General features: G+C 62.7%; 1 protein-coding gene across 1 annotated transcript in view; it reads left to right on the plus strand.

Moving 5' to 3' along the window:
- The window catches only part of MACROD1 (mono-ADP ribosylhydrolase 1), a 143,620-nt gene that overhangs the window by 106,514 nt on the left and 9,322 nt on the right, over positions 1 to 27,784 (plus strand). The window contains 1 exon segment of the mRNA XM_078433604.2: positions 22,677 to 22,706. Coding sequence (XP_078289730.2) covers positions 22,677 to 22,706 — 30 coding nt within the window.

Below are 27,784 nucleotides of genomic sequence, written 5' to 3' on the forward strand. Positions count from 1 at the left end.
CCCCGCCCCCCCAGCCCTGCCACCACTCGGGACCAGCCAGCCAGGTGTCTCCCCCATGGCCGCCCCCCAGGTGGCCCACGGTGTCCCCCCGAGCCGCCTGAAAACTCAGCTCTCCCCTCTGCTGGCCGCACCTCCACCAGGCAGCCCTTGGCAGCCCGCCCCCAGGAAAAGCCCATCCGGGAGCCAGCGCCCAGCGGCATTTTTGAGGACATTTTCCCGGGCAGCATTTCCCAGTCTTCGCCAGGGGTGGGGAGTGGAGGGGCGATGGGGGAACGGGTGAGACGAGCAATTTGCTTCTGTAGATAAATGCCGGCTCCTCTCCGAAGCCAGTCCCCCTTTCTCTTCTCTCTTCCTAGCTAGCACGCTCGCTCTTTTTTTTTTTTTTTTTTTACAGTTTGCTAAATCTGTTGTAATCTGGTGCCAACGATTAATTCAGGCAGAAGGAGGGAAAGGGGAGTGAAAAAAAAAAAAAAATACTGCCACAGAGCTGCTTCTCCAGAGCAATGCAGGCAGGGACAGCCAGGGCGAGTGCCTCAGCGACCCCAGTTTTAATCCCAGTTTTTATTAAGTACAAAGCCATCCCCCAAACAGCCCGGCCGCTGCCTCCCTGCCAGCCAGTCCCCGGCAAGGCTGGGCAAGGCAAGCACAGCCTTGCGGCACCTGGGCGCCCCCCCACCCCTCCCCGCTGCCGGATGCCTGGGTCCTGCGCTCTGCCTGGGAGGCAGTGTCCCCTAGTGGTTAGCCGAGCCCCACACAGCCGGGGCCTGGCGCCTCCACTCCCTTCTCTCCCCAGCCTGCCCCTGCTCTGCCCAGCGCCCCATCCCTGTGCTGGGGCACATTCAGAGCCAGGCTAGGATTTCTAAAGAACCCCCTTCATCACTTAGAAGCCCTGAGTCTACAACAGGGGCCACCGTCCCATCACAAGCAAACCCAAATATTCTCCCTCCCCAGGCCATGGGAGGCCGGATCAGCCTGCCCGTGGGGGGGGGGGGGGGGGGGGGAAATACACGGCTCTCAGGAACAGGGGTGCTGAGCCCCGGGTCCCGGAAGCACACCCTTGTGGGGGTTCACCCAGAAGGACTGGTAGATGGGCCTTAAGGCAGGCTCAGGAGCGCTGAGATGGACAGGCCAGCGGAGACCCAGGGAGGCAGACCCCTGCCCAGATGCCCGTGGACGATGCATGCCCCCGGTGCCCCCCCCACTCCCAACTGTACGCTCCCTGAGAGCAAGACTCCTTGTTTCCTTCTTTTTCCCCAGAGCTCAGCACTGTGCTTGGCCCATAACTGGTGCTCAACACCTAAACGAACGAATGAGTGAATGAATGAATGAATGAATGAACAAATGAAAAGGAAAGGAAGGAGGGAGAGGGGGAAAGACAGAAGAGCCAGGGAGACAGGGGTGCCGGCTCCTTGCCCCCACCCACCCCAGCAATGCCTGTGTCCCACCCCTCACCCCGCCTCCCGTCCCCACAGTCACTGGCCCCAGCTCCCTGGGGCGGAAGGCAGCGCAGGGAAGCCCACGGTGGGAGCTCAAAACCCAGGGCTGTGGCGAATCTAGCAAACAACTTCCACAGGCGAATCGAGGCCCCCAAATGCTGACATCATCTGCAGAGCCGCTGACCCCAGGGAGCAGCTGGGCTCTGGGGGCCCGCGGGCGGCGGTAAACAGGCATCCACCCGCCTCTCAGGCAAACACAGGCCTGCACAGACGCAGCCCCTCTCTGTGGAACTTTCTCTGCTCCAGCTGCTGCTAGAGAATGCCAGACTGGCCGGTGGGGGCAGGCAGAGCATGGCAGGGGCACCCTGGGGTCACACTTTCCTTCCCCCCCACACCTCCCCCCACCCCCGTCTCCTCCGGCCATCCCGCCTGCTCCCCACCACCCTGGCCTTCTCAGGGTGACGGCCCCAAGGCAGAAGGCAGAGCAGGCCTGAACTTTGTCTCAGGGAGAACAGCCCAGGGTCTGGGGAAGGGCGCTGTGCATCAAAGGTGCGAGCAGGCCTCAGGCCTTAACCAGCCCCGCCTTTCCACAGACCGGGCAGCCTCCCCTAATGGTCAGCACCCACCCCCCACCCCCCCACTGCAAGTGCTGGGGACCTCCAGCCACACCCACCCCCTTACCCCACTCCTGGTCCACACGCCTCATCCCACGAGGGCCTCAGCCTCACCCCTGTTCCTCCTGGACATAATCACTGCCACTCGGCGTCAGGCAAGCCCTAGCACCCCTAGGCCGGCACCCCTAGCCGGCAAGTGGGTGAGATCCCACCGGAAGTGGGCTTTGGTGGCCGGGGTGGGGGCCCAGTCAGTCTTTCCTGTTACCCCAAGGCCAAAAGAAGCCCTTCGCGAACCAAGGGTAGAGACCACAGGGGCCCACACTGCTAGGCAGAAACTCTGTGCTACGAGCCTCGTCTGCTCACCTCTTAGCAGTACTCCCAAGATGGCTACTGTTAACATCCCACTTTACAGATGAGGAATACTGAGGCCCGACAAGATCCAGTCTAGGCCAACAGGCCAGGCGCAGAAACCCTCCCGGGAACCACAAGTCCCTGAGACCCTTGAGCAAACGGGCTGGCCCAGCCAGCCCTACCGCACAGCCTCAGACGGGTCCTGTCTCTGAGATCAGGACACGGTCTCAGCCCTGACTCCAGGGGCAGGGAGGTGGCTGCCAACAGGTCCCCGGCCCCCAGAGGACACACAGCGGGGCTGTCCGCCCTGCAGGTTAGGGCATTCACTTGCCGACCACCACTCCTGAGCCATCTGCCTCTTTTCCCGGCCCAGGGCCTGCCAACATGCCCTGCCCCGCACCGGACTCCCGCCCTCCCTGCCTCTGCCCGATGCCTCTGTCCCAGCTGACGGGGCGGAGGGGGCTGTGCCCAGGCAACCCCCAAGGGCCTCATCGTCCCCTGCACTAGGGCGGCTGCCTCTCGGCAACTGCCACTGTGCGAGGCCTCTGTGGACAGTCAGCTGGTTCCAGGCCTGCCTCTCTGTCCCTCGACAGCCTGTTTCAGGTCCTCCTGGAGCTCACGTCCATCTCTCAGCCGACCTGGAAGCGAGTACAGATACAACCCGCCCATCTTCTGTGCATTGCCCCCACCCTGCTCTCCCGTACTCAGGGTGCCCGCCCCCATTCTCATAAAGTGGGACCAGCCACGGTATGCAGGCTAGGGAGCAGGGTCCCCAGAGGCTGCAGGCCTGGGGGCGCCCAGTGGGCTCAGCCACCAGGCCCCAGTCCTACACGGAGCTGGGTCTGGCTCCCCCTAGGACCCAGCCAGTAGGTGACGCAACGGGGTGGCAGCACCCCTCCCCCACCACCTCCTTAGGAGCAAACTAGGTGGACCTCCCAGGGGCTTTAGATAGGAGGCCTCAGAGGAGGCATGAGGGGGACCCAGGGAGGGTACCGTTGCTGCTAACGAGGTCAGGGTCAGGCTGCAGTCCACCAACAGCCCCCTGGAGGGGGGGTGGGGTGGGAATCTGACCCCCAGTCCCTCCAAGGCCTCTGCAGGTGCCGTCAGTCCTCAGAGACCCCCTGAGCCCAGGAGCGGGACATCTGTCCACCTCACCTCATTTTATAATGCAGTCTCGTTCCTCCCAGGCTCAGCCTCAGGAGGAGCGGACAGTTGACCCCATTTCACCAACAAGAGAAACTGAGTCTCACAGAGGTGGAGAGACTTTCGACCAGTGGGTAGTAAAGCAAGGACGCACAGACCGTGCGTCCCTCTAGAGGAAGTCACCGTGGGAGGCAGCAGCCCAGGGGTGTGCCTGGCTGGAACTCATGCTGGGGAGGCTTCCTACGGAAGTGTCCAGTCTGTGTGTTTCCGCGAGATCGGGGGGCCAGGGGCGCACAGGTATCTCGCCCAGACACACACGCCTCCCCTACTCTCAAGCCTGCCCACGGCTGGCCCTTCAGCCGGGATGCGACAGCCCCTTGGCTCCTCCTGCCCCTCAAAACTACCAGGGCCGCTTCACTGCCCGCCCAGCTGGGCAGCGTCCCCTCCCGGGCACTGGCCCTGGCAGCTCAGGCCGTTTCCATTTTAAACCTCCGAGGAAGCCCTGAACGGTCGCCCACGGAGTCGGCACCAGCTGACAGGTGATGTTTGCGCCTCTCCTCCCGGAGCTGGCAGGGAGAGATGTAGTTGGCTTTCACTCCAGAAACCTGAGCCTGGAGCCCCTGAGTGTGGCCACCTTCTCCACGGCTGCTGGGCAGAGAGAAGCATGCCCCAACCCACATCCCTCTGCGGGTGGCAACCTGCATCCTGTGGGGGCTCTGTGCCCCCACACAGGCAGCCCTCTCCCCAATTCCTAAGCCACCTGGAGTGGGAGACAGGAGGGGCTGAGGATGCAGGGGCCAGGGTGGGGCAGGGCAGGGGAGGGAAGGACCGGGCCACCCCCACCCTCTGCCCCCAGCCTCAGCTTTATTCATTCACATCAGGGCTCTGGCTCGACCACCACCACAGGGGCCTGGCATACCTCAGCTGGGCTGTATTCTCTTAAAACCACACACCCTAGAGAGCCCCACAGCCCACGGGCTTGGGAAGCCTGGGACAGCCCCCTGATGTCCCAGCTTCACAACTTTCTCCACCTAGGACAGCTCTGATCCGCCCCGTTCCCTGCAGCTGGGCAATAACGTTTCCCACCTTCTGCCCCTGGGCCTCCAGCCCCGGAGAGGAGGGGCCGCGCCCGACAACCTGCTCGGTTGGGGGGCACCCCTCTGCCCCCGCCCCGGCCCCTGCCTCTAGCCCGGGTGCCCCACCGTTCCATCGGCCAGGTGCACCGCCCAGGCCCCTGGCCCCACACAAGGCTGACAGTCCACAGCGCGCATAGGGAGGGAAGTTGGAGGCTGCCTATGCCCCCCTTGAAGTCGTTTTAAAAATAAAACCTCGCTCCAACCGTGACTCACGCGGCTGGTGGGAACGGGAGCGAGGCGCCCGGGCCGGCCGGCTGCCTCTCTCCGCGCGCCCCAAGCCCTCCGGTTCCTGGGTGCCGGGCCAGGGCCAGAACCGGCCAGCCCAGCCCGGCACCCCCACCCCCCACCCCGCGAGCCGGGCCGCCTCCCTGGGGGCGCAGCGAGGGCTCGGGCGGGGGCTCGGATCAAGCCCCCGCCCTTTCCAGCCTCTGCTCGGGAGAGTGGAGCCGCCGGCCGCGCACCCCGCTCCTCCCCGCGGCGGGGCCAAGCGCCGCCGGCGCTCGGCTATCGACTCGGGGGCCACCCCCCCCCACCCCAAATCCCAAAGGCTGCGCGGCCCCCGCGGCGCCCGGGCAAAGCGGGGTGGCCCGAGCCCGCAGCGCCTCCGCGCACTCCCGGCCCCCGCCCCGCTGGCCCCGGCGCCCCGTCCCGCACGCGCGGACCCCGGCCCCCGCCCCACGCATCCTTCCTTACCTGCGCAGCGGCCGGGGAGGCGGGTCTCCTCGGGAAACTTTGCGGCGACGGCTGGAGCCTCAGGGGTTATTCCAAGGAGCGGGCGGGAACCGGAGCCGGAGGGCGCCCAGCGGGGCTCGGGAGAGGAGCCCCCGGCGCGCGGCGGAGCGCGGTGGCGGGCCCGGGGCGGGGGGCGCGCGGCGGCGCATCTGCCCAGCTCGGGCGCCCGGCGGAGCCGCGGGGGGCGTGCGCGAGGTGCGCCCGGCGGCCGGGGTGCGTGTGCCCGGGTGGGTGCGCTCGGCGGGGCGAGGGCCGGCGGCCGTGCTTGCGCGAGTGACGGCGGCGAGCAGGGCGCGGGGGACTAGGCTGTGCGGCCGCCTCTCCCCTCGCGGCGGCGGCGGCGGCGGCGGCGGCGGCGGCGGCGGCGGCGGCGGGGGCCGTGCGTGCAAGCGCGGAGCGGGGAGGGAGGGGAGGAGGGGGGAAGGCAGCAGGCGGGGGGGGGGGGGGGGGAGGGCGGGGAGGAGGCGACGGGGGCGGGGGCGCCGCGCTGCGCACTGGCCAGCGGGACCCGGCGCGGGAGGCTACGCCGCCGCGCGGGGACTCGGGCCCAGCCCGGGAGAAAGGGCCGCCGCGTCCTCCTCCCCTGCCCTCGGCTAAATGGCTGGGGGCGGGGAGTGGGGGTGGGTGGGAGGAGGTTGGGGAGCTAGTCCACCCGGGGCGAGGAGGGAGGTTTCCAAGACCAGCCTCCAGCTCCGGGGAGGGAGGGGAGAAAGGGGTACTCCCTCACGCGGCCGCCTCCCCTGACACCCCTCCTCCCTGCACCCACTCATTCATCCATGGTTCCAACCATCCATCCGTTCATTCATTCATTCATTCATTCATCTGTCGTGCATTCATTCACAAACAGGTACCTGCCTGCTGGCTATTCTTCATACCGAGGTATCCGCTTCCTCCCTGCCTGGTGTCCTTTCCCCACGGGGACCCCCTCACTTGCCTTCTCTAAACACCTGGTCCTTCCCCCGTGGGGTGCTCCACCCAGCTGCCCAAGTGGGGCAATGCCCCAGTGTGATCCCAGCCCCGCCCTGCCCCTCCCCTGGCCATTTGTGACCTTGAGCAAGTTCCTTAACCTCCCCAAGCCTCAGTGTCCTCTGTTGTAAAATGGGGGCATTAACAGCCTACCTGCGAGAGGTTCTGTGAGGCTTGAAGGAGACCGGGGATGGGAAGGTGAGGAGGACAGTGCCTGGCACTCATTAGGGACTCAGGAAATGTCTGCACCTGTTGTGTGTGGAATCTGGTGGGCGGGTGTGGTGGACCAGACCTCCCGCCTCTTAGTCTGGAAAGTCCCAGGGCTCTTGGCCTTCTGTAGGCTACTAAGGATCTCTGTCCACCCAGCCTCGGGCCTGGTCAGACCTTGTCCCCGAGCTCAGTCACCCTGTTCTGCCATCCACTTCCCTGGAGGGTTGCTCTGAGTGAGTCCCTGCCTCTGCCCACACACCCCCTCCCCCAAGGCCCCACTGCTTGCAGTTCCACACCGGGACTCCCCACAACCTGGCTGGGACCCCCTTCCCCAAAACCCATCACCCTGTCTCCCACCCAATTCCAGGCCTGCCCATCACATTCTTTTCTTTGCTGTCCTTCAAGGACTGGTCAGGCCACCCCTCCTCTGGGATGTCCTCCCAGATTCTCCCTGGTGGAAGATCTCTGTAAGAGATCGAGCCCTTCTCTCCCTCCACCCCCCCCCCCCCGCCTCCTATGCTCTCCCATCCCTCTTGCCCCCAGCCCAGGAGAGGACGGAGGCCTTGCCTGAGACCGCCACTTCTGTCCTCAGGTGGGCATCCCTGCCTCTGCCCTTCTGGCCTCTCCCTCCTCACCTCTCCCTTCTCATTTCCCTCCCCTTAACTCCCTCTCTTCTTTCTACTGCTTTCTACTCAATTCACCAAACAGCTATTTTTTTTCTCCCAATTTTTATTTATTGCCCAAACAACATTAAACCAACAATAAAGGAAAGAAAAATCACCCACAATGCCACCGCCCTGTGGCGTCAACAGCCCTATTCCTCCGCTCCCTTCCAGGCTTGTCCATGCAGTCGGCTGTAATTTGTACAGAGCTGTGGTTTCCGTTCCGCCTCCCCAGACCCCCAGACGGACGCGGAGCCCTGGGGCGCCGTCATGCCTCCATCGAGGCGCTTAGCGTGTTGCTCAGGAATTATGTGCCGCGTCTTCCTCCTCTTCTAAACCAATTCCCTTTGTAGGAGGGACCCCTTACCACTCAGTGCCTCGGAGTGGAATGGATGGTACGGCTCTAGCTCTATGTGTCGCACTTGGGTATCAAAATATCATGTTCATGATTGTGGTTTTAATGGCTGCATGCTAGTCTTACCGAGCTGACGCGCCATAACTTGCTCAGCCATGCCCGGAGGCTGTACCCGGCTCAGGGACTACTTATGGAGGCCCCCTGTGTGCTGGGCGCTCTTTGGGCACCAGAGACCCAAAGTGCATCAGGCCCTGCTGGCCCCTACCCTGGCAACGCTGGACGGTTTATGGCTTAGCAGGATCTCGCTGAAACAGACATCATGACCACATGACCCCACTACACAGGGGGCCAAGTCAGCTGCGGCACCCAAGGCCAGCTTCCCAGAGGAGGTGGCTCTCCAGCTAGGTCATGGAGGGTCAGGAGGAAGGTTCTGGGCAGACACCAGAAGCTCATTCCACCTCGTTCCCAGGGGCTGTGACGTGAAAGGGCCCAGGCTTTGGAGATCAGGAGTTCTTGCTTGGAGCTGGGGAGAGGAGTCAGGGGGCCATGGTGGAAGATGATGTGACTGATGTCTGCCAGGCCTGGGGGTGCAGAGCTCTGAACAAGCCGGGGGCAGGGGGGGGGCGGGCGGCAGGAGGGGCTGGCCTTTATCTTGAAAGGAATAGGGTGCCAGGGAGGGAGTGTAAATACAGCAGGGGCGCCATCAGTTATGAGATTCAGAAGGATCGCTCGTTCACTCAACAAACACCTCCTGAGCTCCTGTGTGCTGTGGGGCTCCTTGAGAGCACGGTCGGTCCGGTCGGCGGTGAAGGCAATGGGGCCCTGGCCCAGGAGGACTGAACTTGCTGGGAACCAGGCGCTCTCAGACATGCGCTCAGCAGGAGGCAGCACAAGTCACCCGGGGACGATTTGTGGCTTCAACCTTGGGCTCGCCAAGCCCCAGCTCCCCTACTCCCAGGACGGCAATAACCCAGGCAGCGGGCAGCATCCGGCAGCCAGGTGGGGCGGGTCCTACCACTGGGCAGCCAAGGTCACCCTGGCCCTGCCAGAAGCACCTCTGCCTCCCGCTACCTGCCGATTCTCTCAGGAGTCCCCGGACCCGGATTCTGCTCACCACCTCGCCACCCACCCGCTGGTGACCCTGGGCATTGTCGCTGCTCCTCAGTCTTCTTATCTTAATGGGGCCACCACAGACCTCCTAGGGCTCATGTGAGTCTGCCGAAGTCCCGAGGGGAGACTGCTTTGTGTACTTCCAAGCTGTGGCAACAGGACTCACCATGGTTAGACTTTGTCACCCAAGGATGCATACCACCCTTGGCCCTGTTTGAGCCTGTTCTGGGCTGGGGGCAGAGGAAGGGTTGACCGGACTCTTGGGAGAAGCCCCACTGGATAGTCAGTGGACATTCCCAGGGACCCCTTAGCCCCAGGCTTTGTCCTGAGTGTCCAGGAATAAAGGCCCCCGGGGGTACTGGTCAGGGATCAGCACTCTGAAAGAGCAGAGAGCAGATGTTCAGAAGACATGACCTTGGACGTCAGCCAGCCCCTTGACAGACAGAGGCTCAGCTTCCCCCACAGGCCACAGCTTGGGCAGCGTCTTCAGGGAGGGGTGGACCTCCAGCCCCCACCCAAGAGGGCCTCCTGAGGGACTTTCTGCCCCATCACTGGCTTCTTGGTCTTACAGATCGCTGTCTTCCCAGATTGCCACGATGCTCTGGGTCTGGGAGCACCCGAAGGGGGGGCCAGAGAATCACAGTCACTGGAAGCCTGTCCCGCCTGTCTCCCAGACCGTACCCCCTCCCCCCGGTGACGCCCCAGTGCTCCCTGCGATGTCTCCATGAATCACAGGCCTGTGGTTTGCGGGTAGGCTGGCTGTGCACACCTGGCTGAATGTGCCAGCCGTCACCAGAAAGTCCTGTCAGCGTCTCTGGCTTCTCTGATCCATATCCTGACACCCCCAGAGTCCCCGTCCCACTACTGTGCCCTAAACCTTTCCAGCCTGCACGGCACAGAGGGTTGGGGCTTCTCCCCGTATGTACAGGAGTAATGCGGTGCCCCAGTGCAGAAATCCAGGGAGAGCAAAGGAACAAACCCCCAGCCCTTGAAGAAGGTCCCTGAGAAGGGGCTCCAGGCAGTGGGCACGGACAAAGCCAGGTAGGACAAAGCCAGCAACACCTGAGGACAGCGATGGGGACAAGTGAGGCCAAGGAAATGGGGAAGCCTCCGGCCAGGGCAGGAACACACCCACTCAGCGGCTCTGCTGACCACGTTCGGTGAGGTGGGTTTTGTTAGCATCCGTCTCTCCCAGAAGACTGTGAGCAACTTGAGGGCACAGCCTGGGCCAGCCACGGTCCCTGAGTGTCCCCAGCACCTGCCTGCCTGTGTGGAGAGCAATCAGGTGCTGCTAAATGAATGAATGAACGAATGAATACAACATTAAAAAAGCATCAGGCTAAAACAGCCCTGCAAGGCAATGGCGACAGAGCGGTCCAAGACCAACGGTGATTCCTAAAACTGGGAACGGCCCCAAGTTGATGGTTCCAGGGGTTCGGAAGGGGGCCAGACACACTGCCAGCCATCTGGGCAGAGGGGACAAGGGTCGCGAGCCAGCCCACCCTCCCCAGCCCTGGCAGGACTCAGGAAGCTTGTCTCTGATGAGGCTGCTCTCCCTTGGGAGCCTCCTCTTCTCCCCACAAATGACATCACCGCCCCCCACCCTTCATCTCTGCCAGACACCCGGGGCTGCCTCCCTCCCTCCCTTCCTCCCTCCCCAGACATTATTCCCAGCAGAGGTAATGCTTTTTATGGTGATTGGAGCATTTCTTGACTCTGGCCATCATTCACCTGTTACACACATCCCAAGTTCAGGAAAGAAGGGAATTGTGTCTTAAAGGACGTCCAGGTGGAGGGGACAACATGTGCCGTGGCGTCTTGGGGCGGGTGGTGGTGGCGGCAGAGTGTTGTGGAGGGGGGAAGCAGGGGTGAGGCCAGAGGTGCAGGCCTGACCTGGAAGGAAGTTGTGGGGGCAAAGGAAGGGCGCGTCCCCCCCTCTGGGGGAGCCCGAGGGCCCTGGGAGGGAGAAGGGCAAGGTGGAGAATGGAGGCGGAGATTACCCCCACCTAGGGTTTTGAGATTCGAGCCTCAGAGACTCTTGCTGGGAGCCCCCTACCTCCAGTGACACCCCCACCCCGTCACCGTGCCTCTCGTGACCCCCTCCGGAGCCCTGAACTCTGCTTCACCTCTCCTTCTCCCCCCCGCCCCCCTCCCCACCCCCACCCCACCCCCCCACCACCCCACCCCCGGGCCCAGTCCAAGTGTACTTCCTGTGTCTACTCCGCCGCCCAGGGGCTCCCAAGGCCTACTGTCCCCACAGACCACCTCCTCAGGGACTCAGAGAGCTCTTGGCCCCTCCCCCTTGGGCTCTCTCCCCCCTCCAACAGGCTCCAACACCTCTGGGCAGTTCGAGCCACTGAAGATAGTAAGGGGGGGGTGCCAGTGGGAGTGTTGGGATAGGGTGTCCTGAGCTGGGGGTCTCCCCCACCCCGAGTGCTGGTGGTCCAGGGTTGGGTCTGGATGGGGTCACTCAAGCCCCCCCCCCCCCAACACCTGCCATGCACAGGTGCAGCCAGGCCTGACAGGTTCTGAGCTAAGTATGCTGCTGAGACGGGGCCGCTAGGAGGAGCCAGAAGGGGGGAGGGGGCGGGGGGGAGGGCGCCAGCCCCTGGGGGGGGGGGTTGCCCAGCAACCACCACGCTGCGAGGAGGGATTCTTAAAGAGCTGAGCCGAAAGGCTGGGCCTTGGAGGGGCTGAGGCTCCGCCTCGCATACCAATGGCTGCTGTGCCAGCCTCCTCCCCTTCCCTCCCTCTCCTCCCTCCTGGGAGTGGAGCCCCAGCTGGGAGAGCAGGAAGGAGGACGGAGAGGACCGGGGTGCTCGGTGCTCGGCTCAGGGGGGGACCTGAGGCAGCCAGGGCAGGAACCAGGTTGCGATCCTACCGTGTCCCCAAGGACACGGCCTGGGAGTGGGGAGATGGCCACCCCGAGGCCTGCAGGACAGGGGGCCACCCTGGGCTCCCGGGCCCTCAGGGTCTGGAATGGGAGGGAGCTAGGACCCCTCCCCCCCACCCCACCTGGCCCTGCCCATTGGCCTCCTGGCACCCCTAAGTTTTAGAGTCGGACAGAACTGCCTCCTCTTGGCTGAGTGACCTTGAATGAGCTCCCTCCCCAGCCCTGTGTCCTGAGAGTCAAAGATGTTAGAGGAGGTGGGCCTGACCAGGGGGAAGTTTCTGAGGAAGTCCTTTCTGGTGTCTGACTTCAATTCTCTGTGCAGCAAGTGGCGGCTGAGTCTCTTCTGAGAAAGGAGTGTCTGGCCTCCGTCCAGCACCTAATAGCCCAAGAGTCACAAGGGTGAGGATTCAGCTGTGCGGTCTTCTTCTGGGTCCTTTCCTTCTAGGGCCTCAGTTTTCCGTCTGTACATGGAGGGGCCGGGCTAGGCCAAGGGGGCCTCACGGGTGTCTAAGGAGGAAACTCTGGATTTCTGCTACCCTCTCTGCAATCACGGGGAGAGCTCCCTCCCAGCTTCCTGCAGCGATTAGGTGAGGGGGTCGGGGTGGGGGGTGCCTGGAGCCCCCACTGTTTCCTCACACACAAAGTGCTCCTTCCATTGACCACGTTTGGAGGCCGATCCCATGCCGGATCCGATCCTGTCTCCCACAGTCCTCTAATTGGTCGCTGTGGGTTCAGCATTACCTCTCCTGGCCCTCTGTCAGCCCATCCTCGGCCACCGCCGTCCTCCCCCCACCCCTACCCACTCCTGCCTCCAAGTCCACCCCCTTCAATCTTCAGCTCTGAGGAGGGTCTTTCTGAAGTGCAATCCCGACCCTGCTGCTCCTGCTCCGGCACCTGCCATGGCTCCCCACCACGGGAGATGAATCACAGCCCCCAATTCACGGAGCTCATTCATTCCTCCAGACGTCGTGACCAGGGGGCAAATCAATGCCCGTTGAATGAATGAATGGCAGGCACTAAGAGTAGCTGTTTGGTTCCAGGCCTGTGCTGGCTTCTGGGGTACAGGAATGGACAAGGCAGACTAGGTTCCCTCCCATAGGCTGCCATGCTGGTAATAAAACCAGTAAACGAATTTGAAGACAAGATCATTACGGGACCAAGGTGTGGTCTCCAAAGGATATAAACGAGGCAGTAAGAGGAACAGGGTGGGAGACATTTCAGTTGGGTGGTCAGAGGAAGCCTCGTAGAGGAGGTGACATTTTCCCTGAGACCTGAAAGATGAGAAGGAGCCAGTCTGGAAAGAGCTGGAAGAGTATGCCTGGCGGCAGAGGGAGAGGGAGTGGTATATGCAAAGGCCCTGGGGCATAAAAGAACCAGAACTATTCAAGGAAGCGAAAAGAGGCCAGGAGACTGGGGGGGGGGGGGGGGGGGGAGGGGGGAAGGGGAGGGAGCAGAGAGCAGAGTGTGGGATGCTGCTGTGCCTTCACGGAGAGGAACATGGATTTTATTCTAAGTGTAATAGGAAGCTATTTAAGAGTTTTAAGCAGGAAAGTGACACGATCTAATTTATATTTTAAAACGATCCTCCGAACAACCACTTTGCAGAGCAATTTGGCGATAACTAGTAAAGTTAAAGCTGTGCGTAATACCGCAGCCCCCACGGTCCCGCTCCCAGGCGGGCGGACACCCGAGAGAACTTGCAGCACGTGTACATCCGTGTACATCCGGGGTGCGGGCAAGGTGGTACCTGCCGCTGCATTCCAGAAACCAGACTGGGCGCGCTGGACTGTTGGGCAGGGGGGGAGGGGTGGATGGGGGCGGCACAGCCCCAGGCTGGCATATTACACAGCGGTGGAAACGGACCAGCCAGGACCAGCCAGGACCAGCCAGCATGGCCTGCGCCGGTCTGGATGAATCTCCCAAGCATGGCCGTGAACCCTGGCAGCTGGTCCCAGCGGCTCTACTTTTCCTACAAAACCCGGGCACACAGACGCAGGTGATATGTGGTTGAGGGGCCTACAAAGTAAACCTCGAAAGAAAAGGCAGGCCAGATTCAGGGCAGTGCCTTCCGGTGTGGGGGGGGGGGGGGGAGGGCGTCAACTCTTCTGTGACCCATATGTGTTGGGCTGGGTGGTGGGTGGGCCGTGTGCACGCGCGGGCGCGTGCCCGCGCATGGGCCCCCGGGCAACGTGCCCGCATGGCTTTTGTGTCCCCGAAGTGGTAAAAAAAAGGATCAGTTGCCGGGGAGAGGATGGACCGGAGGGTGACGGGCGGCAGAGGAGCTGCCCAAGAAGGAGGAGGCAGTGACTGGGCCCCGCGGGGATGTTAGAAATGGAGCCCCAGCCCACCGGGCTGTTCGGGTCAACACTCTTTTCGCTTCCAAACCCACGGTTTGCGGTCTGCTCGAATGGAGCCTGGTTTTCTCCTTTCGGGAAGAAAACTGAGGTTCAGAGAGGGCTAGGGGCTGCCTGGGGTCACCCAGCAAGCTGGGGGTGGAGGAACCTGTGACCCCGAGGCCTGTGCAGCTGGAGATGAGCAGAGGGGTCAAGGCTACCTACTCACGCGGATCCCAGCCGTGGAGGAGGGGCCTCCGACTCCGCCCCCACCCGGGACATTTTCCCCCCCGCCAGCCGTTCTCCTATGCGCCAGGGCTCCCTCCGCCCCGGCCCCTCATTCCTGCAAAGATGGAGACTGCACCCGGCTGGCTGGGGCCCAAGCCATCTCCTGGTAATTGGGTTTCAGGGATGCTCATGGTTATGCTAATGGTGCGGCTGTGAGCGCCGGCCCCCTGGCTCCTGGGGGGAGGGGAGGCCCAGGCGGCTGGGGTCCCAGGGCCCTGCCGCCCTCCGCAGCGGTGCCTCCGAAATCAAGACCGCCTGGTTCAAATCCCGGCAACCCCCGCTTCCCAGGGGCGTGACCTTGGGCAAGTCCCGCAACCTGGCCGAGACTCTATTTCCTCATCTGTAAAGTGGGGAAAATCATAGTCCCCTCTCCTTAGGCTCTCCGGGGAGGGAGGGATTGAAAGACTCCACTGGAAATATTTGGCCCGGTGCCTGGCACAGAGAATTTGCTCGATAAATGCGTTATTAACCATTTTTTTGTTTTTGTTTAAAGAGGTCCTGCAGGAGACTAGGGACAGGGGCTGGGTGACTCACTTTCTTTCGCTTTTTGTTTATGTATATTATCCAATTTGGGGCAATCAACGTGAATTTCTTGTATAACGAAATACCAATAAGTGGAAGTCGCCTGGGGATGGGTCTTGGAGAGTGGGTGTCGAGGGGGACTGGGGGTCCAAGGGTCTGGGGTCCAGCTTGGGGGTGGGTGGCTGGGAGGTTGGGTCTCCAGGGGCAGAGCCCAAGAAACCCAGGCAGGAGGAGGCGAAGGGAAGGCCCAGGCCGGCAGGAACCACAGCCTGGGCACCTGCTCTGAGCTAAAATGGCTGAGTGGGTGGCTTTTGTAGGCAGAGGCGTTGGGGAGGGCCTCCTGGGGTAGGCGGAGGAGTGGGGCTATCGAGCCAGCGGGATGGGAGCCAGGAGGTGTGGGGAGGACTGAAGGAGGCTGATCCAAGATTCAGGAGACCTTGGTGGTGAAGGGAGCCTCCTGACACAGGACCAGTGGGAGAGGGAGACCCCAGAAGGGGAGCCCAGCTGGGTATGGCTCCCAACAGATTTAGGGAATCACAGGGTGCTGCTCAGAGAAGACGGAGTGGGGGCTCAATCCTGAAGGCAGGCAAGCCAGATCTGGCTCAGTGGGGTGCTTAGTGGCCCCGGCTCCGGCCTCGGGCCACACGCTTTCTGAGCCTCAGTTTCCCCATGTGTAAAATGGAGCCGCGCAGCCTGGAAGGTCCCCATGGCTCTCCCCAAGAAGCTGCTGTTGAGAGTATCGATGTGCCTGTCATCAGGCAGACACCCTTCTCCCTGGCTGACCGGGGACCCCGACGCCCCCACCCGCTGCCACTGTGAAACCCTGACGCCGTAACAGTTTTACAGGCATTTTAAACTGTATCATCTATGCCCCACAAGGTCCTCAGTTAGCTGCCCCCCCCCACACACACACATGAGGAAACCGAGGCCCCGGGGGCTGGATCTTGAGCTGGCCCAAGATCGCCGCTGAGGGTTTCGGGACCAGGACTTGCACAGCACCTGGGCGGGGACTCCTCCTGCTAAGGGCGGTGGCCTTGGACAAATCACTTTGCCTCCCTGTGCCTCAGTTTCCCCATCTGTAAATAGGGCGGGAAGGGATGGGTGTCCACATGCACACATAGGTTAAATGATAAAGCCTGTAGGTGTGTGAGCCCCCTTGTCCCCCCACCGTGAGGCCCCTGCTCCCCACCCCCAGCCCTGGGAATGTCCAGTAAGCCTCACATCCCCCACCCCCTGAGGCAGCCCCACCTGGGAGGACAGTGACCTTGGCCTGGGGGACAGAGTCTGTCAAACACGGCAACTGCTTTCGCAGCTTGAGATGCCTTTGAAGTCTCGTTTTATCTTCAAAAATTCAGCACATGTCACATTTTATTCCATCTGTGGGACATTTCTAATCTAAAGCATGTTTTAAACAACTCACCCTCGAGTAACACAGATACCCACCGCAGGCCTGCGGGAAGTGGGGGCAGCCAATGGCGCTGCTGTCCCAAGGACAAAGGCCACTCCCCTAACCCTCCTGGCAGGGCCAGGCTGCCAGTCGGTCAGTGGTCGCCTCGCAGGTACCAGGCGCTGTGCGAGACGCTGGGGTGCTGGTGATAGCGGGGGCTCGGCCAGGCATGGGGTGGCTGCCATGGAACAGTAGTGATGGGAGCCGCACAGGCGTTGGGGGAGGGTCTCCTCCCTCTCCAGGCCCGGGAGGGATCCCCTGCACCAGGCAGGAGCCAGCGGGTCCCCTTCTTGTCCGCCTTGAGCTGCTCTTGCCTCCACAGACTCTGACCTTCTCTCCTACTTCTCTCCCCCACTCACTCTGCTTCAACTAGAGTGACCTCCTCACTCGGCCCCCCGGGCCTTTGCACATGCCTTCCCCTGCCCCTCGCAGCTGGCTCTTTATGTTCCGCATTTCCTTGACTCCTTCCAGGTCACCCCCTCCCCCCCACCGCTGGGGCCAGCCATTCTCTCCCACCTCTGACACAAATGGTAATCCTTGTTCAAGTTTATTCTTGTTCTGCGTGCTAGATAATGAGCTCCGTGCCCGCAGCGCCTTGCCCGGCTGTGTCCCGGAGCCCGGCACATAGTAGGGGCCGGATGTGTGTTTGTCAAATGCTAGAAAGCTAAGATCCAGCCTTCTGAGGGAGGGTGGAGGGGGGTGGGCCAGGCTGAGGGGCTGGGGGGTTGGGGGGAGCAGCCCCCACCTCCTCGAGCCTGACTGGCGGCCTCTCAGGCATTTGAAGCACATGGAAGCAGCAGCAGCAGCCTCAGCACACGGAGGGGCTGTGACTGCCTCAAAGTCACCGCTGTGCCCGCTCACCCGGCCTCTCCCTGGCCCAGTAACCTGCTCAGCGCTTTCCTCGGGTCACCGAGTCTCCTCTCTGGCAGCCCAGCCCCCGCTCAGTGCCCCCTCGCCTCCCACACCCTGGGCCAGAGGATTTGTCAGGGGAGAGCCCGAGCAGCTCTACGTGGCCTCCTGTCACTGCCCTTGGACCAACCCTGTCACCTGCACACCCGCACCCCAGGTCCTGGCCCCCGGGGGCGCCTAGGGTAGGCTCTTTTGCAAGTCCTGGTGGACGAGAGCCTGGGCTGCAGAGCCCGGCAGACCCGCGGGTGGCCGTAGAGTAAATTGTTGACGGTCACCTCCTGTGCACCGGGCTCTGTGCGGGGAGCTGGGGACAAGTGTGAATGACACCCACAGCACTGGGTGACCGAGTAGCAGGCACTGACCTAGGAGGTAAGGACGCTGGAGGCAGTGATTTATGACCCCCAGGAGCCCTCCGGTAACTGGGCGTGCCCTTCCAGGCTGGCTCTCTGGGTGGGGGGATGTTGAAGTCCCAGCCCATGCAAAGGCCCTGGGGCTGGAGAAAATGAAGCAAGTTTGAGGGCCCGGAGTGTGTCTGAGGGGGAGGGGGAGAGGAAGGAGGAAGGGGAAGAGGGGAGGAGCCACTGGGCCCCATCCAAGGGGCTGGGTGTTTTGTTTGTTGTTATTAAGTAAACTCTACCCGCAATGTGGGGCTCGAACTCATGACCAGTAGATCAAGAGCCCCATGTTCTACTGACTTGAGCCAGCCAGGCGCCCCTAGGGGTCAGTTCCCTATCCTGGGAGCAAAGGGGAGCTTTGGGAGGGTTGCATCAGGAAACTGGGCGTAAAGCAGAAGCTGCTCAGGTTTGCCTTGTGAGAAGACTGTTCTCTGTGGCTCAGCTCTCTCATCTGTAGAATGGGTTGGTGACACAGCTTCCACACGGGGTAAGGAAAGCCAGGCCCCGGCTGTTGTGGGCCCTTTCCCTATAAAAATATATAAGACAGCGGGGCGCCTGGGTGGCTCAGTCGGTTGAGCGTCCATAGGCTCAGGTCATGATTTGCGGTTCGTGGGTTCGAGCCCCGTGTCGGGCTCTGCGCTGACAGCTCAGAGCCTGGAGCCTGCTTCCGAGTCTGTGTCTCCCTCTCTCTCTCTCCCTGCTCACGCTCCGTCTCTCTCTCAAAAATAAATACACATGAAAAAAAAATTAAAAGTATATACGTATATTAGACAGGATCACCTAAATACACAGGACGATTAATAACAAACATAAAAAGATGTATGTTAGAAGTTGATTTTATGAGTTTGTTGGCATAAAGACAGAACGTATTAACATTATATACTAAAAATATTTTCTAACTCAAAGTTCATTTACTCTTCTGATTTTGAAAGAAATTACATTTTCACGCGTCGCCGGAAGTATTATGGGATGCAGGCACACGCCCGCCCGCTCGGCCCTGCGCAGCCCTCCGAGTGGGGGGCCGCTCTTTTAACAAGGTGCTGCCTGGCAGGGGCAGGAGGGGTGGGTAGTGGGGGCAACCAGAAGAGGAAGGGGTGTCTGTGTGCCCCGGAGCCTCCACTCTGCCCCCCGCCGCCCCCCTCAGCTCCCAGCTCCGCAGTTCTGGCTCAGTCCCATCCTGGCCCCTGGCTCCCGCCTGCTGGGAGTCAGGCGGAGTCAACCTCGGCTGCCCCAGCACATAGAGCCCCGCCCCGGGCTGGTCATCCTGCCCAGGGGAATGCTCAGACCCATCAGGCCCTTTCACAGAGCTCGCCCTTGCCCCTCCCTGCATGCCTTTTCTTTTCAAGCCTCAGCTCACATGCCACCTCCTCTGGGAAGCCCTCCCAGCCTCAGGCTTCAGCAGATCTTATACCTCCCTCACCTGCCAGGGCATTTGCGTGCCCCGCCCCACCTGGGACTGGGAGCTCGGGAGCCACTCTGGACACAAGTGCTGGGGCAGGGGGACGGGCTGGGTCCCCCAGAGGACATGCCCTGGGGCCTGAGAAGGTGTGGAGCAGGCAGAGGGTGGAATGGGGGTCTGGGGGAGTGCCCTGCTTGAGGGGTAGCGTGAGGGCAGGGAAAGGCATTCAGAACATATGGAGGAAGGGAGTGATGCCCCCAGGAGCCCCAGCCCCTGCTCCCGCCCAAGCCAGACTAGGCCTATAGTCCCAGGTCCCTGTATCCAAATCCCAGGCTGAGTTCAGCTCACTCGGCCCCTCAGGAGCTCGGAGCCCCCTGCTCTGCTGGGCCATATTTGGATCCCTTGGGTGAGGCCAGGTCACGAAGCCTGGCTTCAGCTGGATGTCCAGAGCTTGTCCCCACAGCACGCGGCTGCTTACCCATTGCCGCGACTCGGCAAGGAGACGTCAGGAACACTTTGAGACCCAGGGAGCATGCAGCGGTTAAGAAGGAGGACGCTGATCGGGGCGTCTGGGCGGCTCAGTCAGTGGAGCGTGCGACTCCTGATCTTGGAATTAGTGAGTCCGAGCCCCATGTTGGGTGTAGAGATGACTTAAAAAGAATAAAGTACTTTTTAAAAAGAAGAAGGACGCTGACAAGCGGCCATCCTGGGTCAAGCCCCGCCCCACCCGCCCCCATCCTTGTGTGAGCCTCGGTTTCCTCATCTGAAAAATGGGCTAATGATCAGTTTCGATTTAGAGCTTAAACCAAATGGAAGGGAGCATGGTGGGGACAGCAGAAGAGAAGGAGCTGGAGACTCAAGGCCAGTGTCCTGGTCGGGTAAAGGCCAGCTCTGGCCCGGGGAGCAGGCAGGCCCGGAACCGCCGTGCTTCGGATGGGAGGCTGGGCTGCCCCCCCCCCTTTTCCCGTGTTCTCCCCAGGCCTCCAGGCCATTTCCTCAAGCATCCTGGCCCAGCCGTCCGTGTCTTGGGCAGCTTTATGGGGGCACCGGGTGACCAGGCATCCAGGCCCCTGGGGGAGAGGGGTCAGGCAGGGCCTCAGGAGAAAGAGGAGAGGGGGAGTTGGGTCCAGACCACCGGGTCGCCGCCCTACCCCTGAGCCCCCACTCACAGAACTATCAACCTAGTGGGCTGGAGGAAGGGGACCCTGCCTTCCTAGGCCACCTGCTCAGCTTGGGGGAAGCTGGTAACCAGGTCCTCTGTGCAGCCCAAGACTGATCCCCCGTGCCAGCCCTGGCCGCTCTCTCCCACCTGGGTAAGGTAAAACCACCTGGCCACCTGGCCCGCCTTCCCCTGGCTCAGCCTGGTGAAATCCTTTCTGCCCCTGGCCCGCCTCCCTCCTCAGCCCCTGGATGCATCGGACCAGTTGGCCCCAGTCCCTTGACCTAGGAAGACCTACACACGGTGGGGCTCAGGGGATGCCTGGCAGGCGGGGGTCGGCCCCTCCCGGAAGGTCGGCAGAACGGCAGGTCGGCGCCCCTTCCCCTCCCGCCCCTTCGAGGCTTACTGCCAACCCATTGGGCACCGAGCCCTCTGCGAGCGGGAGCCAGCTCGTTTGTGGCCGGTGTTAATTAAGAGAGAGAGGTGATGGGGGGAGGTGGGGGAGGCCCGTGGAGGGCAGCTCCCGACAGCTGCCGGGACTGCTCTGGACCGACCCGAGATGCCCAGGCCTCGCCTGTTGGCTCCAGGGCAGGGCCGTCCACACACCCAGGCCCTCCTCTCTGCCTGCGCCTTGGGGTGGGGGAGGTGGGTCCCGACTGCGCCGGTCGGGCCTCTGTGCCAGAAGAGGCGAGCCCCAGCCCTAGCCAAGGGGAGATCCTCGGGGGGGGGGCCAGGCCTGGGCCAGGCTGCCCTGAGGCCAGCCTGCTTGGTGGCTTCACTACAGAGTCAGACCCAGTTCTGATCCTGCCGCTGCCACTGGGCAACCCAACCCCCGCCCCCTCGGCCTCGGGTTCCTCCTCCGTAAAGTGGGAGCAACCCTCACCTCCCATTTGTTATGATAGTAAGTGGGACCGTTTGTGCAGAGCCACGGGTCTGTGCCTGGCAGGCAGGCAGGCAGGCAGGCAGGCAGGCAGTCCTCCACGGCTCATTGGAAGATGCTTTCCTGGGGCAGCAGCCCCGTCCAGAGCCTTGGGGAGCCCAGCCCTTCGGTGGCCTGCCCACGGCTGCCTGGGGGTCCCGCCCGGCCCCTCCGAGGCTCCAGCTCCGGCTCCCAGCTGCCTCCCTGCCTGCTCCGCCCGCCTTCCTCCCACGCGTTCCCCGCAGCCCCCCAGCCCTGCTCTGGGAGCGCCCAGCCTCTCCTCGCCTCTCCATCTTAATTAGCTGCTTGTATTAATCTCGCAAGTAACGTGGCAACTCGCAGCCCTGGGTTTTCGGGCTGTGGAATTAATTATTCCCCAAGCGAAGAGCTGTCAGCTCTGGGAGACCAGCCACTCAGAGCCTCGCGACACCACTTAGCAGGGTCCACAGCTTCCGCACGGCACCCCGGGCCTGCGGCCTGGCCGGCCCGGAAGTGGCCCCCCACTCCGGGCTCTGCTCCGTGTCCCCCTCCTACAGAGGGGCTGCCCCGGGCCCCCGGAAGGCAGGTGGGGTGGAGGAGCTGGGAGCCGGGACCCCCGGGGCCCCGGGGGCCGAGGCACAGCTGGTCTCCCCACCTGGGCAGCACCTGCCCTGTCTCGCCCATCACTTACCCTGATTAGCACCAGCAGTTAACACGGACGCAGCTGCGTGGCCAGGAGCCGGAGCCCCGGCTGGGGAGGGCCACTGACCCGCACGGCCCCGACGTGCCGGCGGCCGAGAGGCTTCCAGCTTCGCTTTGTCCTCGCATCAGCCCCGTGGGGAGGCCGGAGGGGGTCAGCGGGCCGGGCAGAGCGAGATGGGCGGGGCAGCGCCAGCAGCCTCCAGTCTGCGTCCGGTCCGGGGCTCTCTCTGTCCCCCTCGACCTTCACACCGGCCCTGTGAGATGGGTCTGTTCTTCCCCGGGGGAAACTGAGGCACAGGGCGAGGTGGCCCGAGTCACCCATCTGCTGAACCGACTTTGGCTCCGGGCCTGGTGCTCTGTGCCCTCACTGTGCCGCCCCAGGATGGGGCCCTTACCTGGCACACGGTCACTGCCGTCTGTTAGGGGCGCCCAGCCCTGGTTCACAGCCCCCTCCCCCCCCCCCGCCCCCGCCACCACCACACTCGTTCCTTGGGCGGTACTTAGCACAGCTGCGACAACACAGTGTATCTTCTAGTGGCCTCAGGTTGTGCCCCCACCCCCCCCACCCCCCCCCCCGGCTGCCTGTGAGCTCCAAGGGCAGGGACCAGGGCACGTCTCTGCACCAGGCCTGGCACAGGCGGGCTTCGGGAGATGCTGGGTCAAAACAGTGAATCCTTTTATTCAAAAGGATGCGTGTGGCCACAGGTCTTGTGTCCCTCCAGACCCCGCATGTGGCTGTTTCTAGGGTGAGCGGCTGGGCCCTGGTGGCTCGGGGGAACCCCCCACCCCACCACCCTGCAAACCCCAGGCCCTTTAGGAGCCCCAGCAGGAAAGGAAGTCCCGGCCCTCACCACCGCCCCCTGTGTGCTGTGTGCCCCCCCTCAGAGAAGACCCTGTGCCCAGAGTCTGAAGACCCCGGGGGCCTGGACCAGCCACAAGCCTCCCATCCCCCCCCCCCCAAGCTGCTGGCCCACCTGCCACTCCCCCACTGACTGGCTTTTCTCTCTCTCTTGCAGCCAACAGCTCCCTGCTAGGAGGTGGCGGTGGTAAGTGCTTCCTGGCCTGGAAGGGGCGGGGGAGGGACACTTGAGGGTTGAGAGGGACTGGGATCCGGAATCCGGAGGTGGGGGGGGCTGCAGGTGTGATGGGAAAAGCCCAGCCCTTAGGCTTCAGCCTCCGCACCTGTGAGGGCAAAATGATCGTTTCTGCTCCACGCTGTAACCTCGGAGGGCAGCCCCGCACCCAGGACAAGGCCTCACAGGGTCAGGGAGGGCTCTGCCAACCGCGAAGCCCCCCCCACCCCCGCCAGAAAGACTCGTGTGTTCGCCGTGGTTCACCACCGGGAAGCAGGGGTTCCAGCTGAACCGGGTGGGCCAGAGGTAGGAGGTCACGGTGGGCCCAGCCTCCAGGGCTACAGGCTATATAGGTCAGCAGGTGCCACGGTGGGGGCAGTCCCTGTGCCCTCCCCCCCGAGGCCTGCCTCCCCTGGCCAGCACTGCCCAGGCAGGCCACTCCAGCCCCTCGCCCCCAGCCCCTCGGTCCCCCGCTGGCTGGACTGCCCGCTGTCTACACTGGCAGCAGCATGATTGGTGAGCTGGGGGGCAGGGGTTAATGCGCCGTCGGATAAATCCCGGGGGCCGTGTTTACGGCAGCAGTGGCGGGGCCCGGGCCAGGTTTTAAAAGGGGGGAAAATAAAAGGGGCAGCGAAGGTCAGGAATAAATAAGAACAACGCTAAGAGCTGTCGGTGACCGGCCAGGATGCAGGACGGGTGTGTGTATGGGGGGGCGGGGGGGGTCTGTTTGTGGCCAGACAGATTTTCCCTCCCTCCCTCCCTCCCTCCCCCACTTCTCCTCCACTGTCCCTGTGGAGGTCACAGCTGTCCTGGAGGCCTCACAGAATGAGGGGCTTCGCTGGGGGCCCATCCAGGACCTTGTTCGGAAGCCCGTCCCTTTTGGAAAACTCGGGGGGCCGTAGCTGATTTGACACCTGCCGTTCAGACACCCCTCCTCTTCGCCTGTTTATTCATCGGCCAGTGATCGAGCACCTACTGCAGGCTGGGCCCCGAGCCAGGTGCTGGACCAGAGGGGCCTGGTCCGTGCCCTCCCTGAGCTCACGATACAGATGGAGGCACCCACCGTTGCACAGGGTGGTCCGTGCGATGGGGGAGCAGGGCTCCTGGAAGGAGGTGGGGCCTACACTGGGACCCGAGGAATGGGTGGGAGCATCGGGAAGGGTGTCCTGGGCAGAGGGAACAGCACAGGTGGAGGCCCGGAGTGAGGGAGAACATGGGACATTGGGGGAGATCAAGATTGGAGCCGTCGCAGCCCAGCCAGGTGGAGGGGAGGCAGGAGGTGACACCGGAGCCTCACCGACCCCGTGGGGCGCTGGATTTTTAGCCCTGCAGTTCTGGGAGGCTAAGGACCACCAAGAGGTGTGGGCCTCTTAAACCCCAAGTCAGGTCCATCACCCCTCTCCCGCCCAAAACTCTGCCAGGGCTCTCACCTGGCTCAGAGTCAAGGTCCACCAGGGCCCCCAGCCACCTGCCAGGCTCACTGCCACTGCCCAGCCCTCCCTCACTCGGCACCAGCCTCCCTGCTCGCTCCTGCCTCAGGCCTGTGTGCAGGCTGTGCCCTCCACCTGGAACCCTCTTCCCCAGCCTGTGGCTGCCCCCTTCACCTCTCGCAAGGTTTCCGTGCTCCCCACCTTGTCACGGAGGCCCACCCTGACCCCTAGGTGAAACTGCAGCTGTCTGTCCCCGCCCCAGCCTGTATCCCCCCTCTCCCTTCACCTCACCCTGCTCTTCTGTTTGTCACTTGTATATTAGGGTCATTGTCTACCGTCTGTCTCCCCGCTGAGAACAAAGCTCGGGGGGCACCACTGTGTCTCCGGCAACTAGAACCGGGTCTGGCACATATAGTAGGTGCTCAATTAAATGGTCGTTGAATGAATGAACTATAAAAAGGCAGGGACAGCCTCATGTGTTAAGCGGAGGGCTTGCTGAGGAAGGCGGCGGGGGGGGGGGGGTGCCTTCGAGGCTTTAGGCAGGGCAGGGAGTGGCTGGTAGGTGGCCTGCTGACCTCACTCTGGGGGTCAAAGGGCACCTGTTCTGGCTAGATGGAGTGGGGAGGCCTATTGGGGGTCCTCCAGCTCCCCTTCTTGCAGCACTGTGGGGGAGAGGAGGCTGGAGCAGGCCCCAAGCGCTGCCTGACTGACGCAGAGATGGATGGGGTGGGCCAGGACCCGGGAGGAAGTGAGCCCCGAGTCCAGCCTTTTAACGCCAGCTGAGATTTATGGAGCCGCCGTGAGTGTTCGCTGGGGCTGTCACTCTGCTAATGTGATTGGAACAAGGTGGAGGTGGCAGGGAGGGGATCGTGGGAGGGGCGAGGTTGGGGCTGGGAGGGGCCTGGGGCCTGCCTGGGGCTGGGATGGGGACGCGATGTCTTCGGCCCTCCTGTCTGCCACCTGCGAGCTCTACTGCCCGCCAGCCCACTCAGCCTTAACCCCCCGGAACTGCCTGGGTGGGAGCCACAAGCACGAGTCGTCTGGGACTCGGCAGCCCAGGTCCCCCCCCGGCTCTGCCCAGACCCACCTCTGTCTTCCCATGGCGTCCGCTGAAGTTTCTCCCTCTTCTCCTGAGTCCAGCCCCACAGGGATTCAGTCCTCTACCCACTCCCTACGTTCCTATGACCACCCATTTACCTGCCCCCACCCATCTACCCCCCCACCTCTCCATCTATTCCCTCTACCCATCCATCTACCCTCCATTCATCCATCTACCCCTCTACCCACCCATTTACTCCTATCCATCCATCCATCCGTCCATCCGTCCGTCCATCCGTCCATCCATCCGTCCATCCGTCCATCCATCCATCCATCCGTCCATCCACCCTCCCATCCATCCACCTCCTCCACCCATCCATCTACCCTCCATTCATCCATCTATCTATCCCCTCTACCCGGCCATCTAACCCCATCCCCCCCCCCACCCATCTACCCCCATCTACTCCCTCCACTCCCCCATCTACCCCCCCATCTACTCCCTCCACCCATCCACCTTCCTTCCCCATTCATCCATTTACCTCCCACCCATCTACCCCCTCCACTCATCCATCCTTCCCCCATCCAGCTATCCATCTACCCCCCATCCGCCTGCCCCCCATCCACCCATCTGTCTACCCCCTTCACCCATCCATCTACCCCTCACCTACCGATCCACCTGCCCTCCATCCATCCATGCAGGCATCAGTCACGGTAGGCCTGCCTTGGCCACTGTGTTTAAATTGTGCCGAGGCCCCAGCCCACTGTGCTGACCCTCTCACCCTGCTCTGTGGCTTTTTCCACAGCACTGATCCCTTTTAACGTCCGTGTATTTTATGTTTGTTCTTAAGGCTTGTCTCCCCACTAGAGTGCACTCTTCTCAGGGATGGTGTTCTAGGGGTTTCTAAGCCAGTTTAGGGGGCGGGTAGTTGCACCCTCTGTATGCCAGGCCCTGCCCTGAGCTGGCACACAGGTCCAACAGCCCTGCACTGGGGTGGGGGGAGGCACCTAATAAATTGGGGGGAGGGGGGTCTGGGGCAGCTCTGGCTCAGAAGGAGGCCCTCCAAAGGGGGCCCAGGCTTGGCCGGCAGGGCTTTGGTATAGTGAGCCCAGTTTTCGCATGTGGGGTGCTTATGGGTGGGAGGGGACCGCAGCCCCTCAGGAGCAGGGAAGGGAGTCTGTGAACACCTCCACCCTCAGCAAGAGCCCCAGGGGCTGCTGGGGCCAAAAGGACTTAACCCAAAGAGTCTAGGACTCTTGGGCCTGGTTCATTGTGGGGCTGGGTCCCCACCAGGCCCCGAGGCCAAGGTGGCTCGTTCTGGCAACACAGTGAGTCTTGGGGAAGCCCCCTAACTCCCCTCCACACACACACACACCCCCATTCCTTCCCAGGGCTCTGAGTGTGGGTGGCGGTGGGGACTCAGGAATCGGGCCTCGGCCCCGCCCTCAGAGAGACCCAGTTGGGTAGAAGGCTTCCCGGCAGAGGGGGCCTCTGACTCAAGCCCTGAAGGATGAGTAGGAGTTGGACAGGCAGAGAGGGATAGAGAGGCCCAGCAGGTGGAGGGCCCCGGGTCTGAAGTGGGGAAAGACTGGACGGGCTGGGACAGCCTCCCGGCCTCCCAGCCAGACCCGGAGACCCGGAGACCCGCCAGGCCCACTCCCGCTGGCCCGCCTCCCTCCTGGAGAGACTTTTACTGGCTCGATAAAAATTTTTTTCCAACCTGAACACTCTCCTATTGTATGGTAAGAAGGGAGGCGGGCCCTAAATCAGGATGGGAATCGACAGGGCCCTGACGCGCGTCTCTCCTGTTTATTAGGACTGAAATGTTTACTCGGCGATAAGGAGCCGGCTTTCTCGCGGAGATTTGTGCGTTCTTTTTCAATTACCCCTCGTCTTTCTCTGCCACTTTTGCACTAAAGGGATAATAAATGTATCGGAGCGTTTCAATTATTCATCTAAATCATGACTGCGCCTGCCATGGCCAAGCTTTAGTGACAGATTAATTCAGGGCCTCCTCTGCTCACGCGGCCGCCATCTCTGCTCCGGCCTGGCCAGCTCCCCAAAGGGCCGGCCTGCGGGGCGGGGCGGGCTGGGGTCAGGCAGGGCTCCCGCCCTGTCCCCTCCACACGCCCTGTCCCCTCCACACGCGCTCACTGCTAAGGACACTCCCTCCCTCCTGGAGGTCAGCGGCCCAGCCACACACTCTGGACCGCAGGAGCCAGCTCCTACCCCTGGGGGTGCGGCCGTCCTGCCCTCCTGCCCGCTGGGCCCTGCGCAGCCCCTGCTCCCCACGGCTCAGCGTGTGTGTCTCCCGCACCCCCGGGGCCCAGACGTCCCCTGCCCGAGGAAGCCAGGGTGGAGCAGCTTCTGCCACAGCCCTCTCCGGGCACAGGGCCTTTGCACCTGCTGCTCCTGTGCCTACGGGCTCCTCCGCCCCCTCACCACCACCTTCCCTGCCTCGTTACCCCGATGTCAGGGCAGGCCCCCGGCCACCGCCCCCTACTGCTCCACGAACTGAGGGCTTGCCGCCTTCCGGCGCTGTCCTGGCTGCTGGGACCCGGTAGACGCTGCCCCCCTCGTGGGCC

This window comes from Panthera onca, chromosome D1 (genome assembly GCF_046562875.1).
Source record: "Panthera onca isolate mPanOnc1 chromosome D1, mPanOnc1 haplotype 2, whole genome shotgun sequence".
Taxonomy (NCBI): Eukaryota; Metazoa; Chordata; class Mammalia; order Carnivora; family Felidae; genus Panthera; species Panthera onca.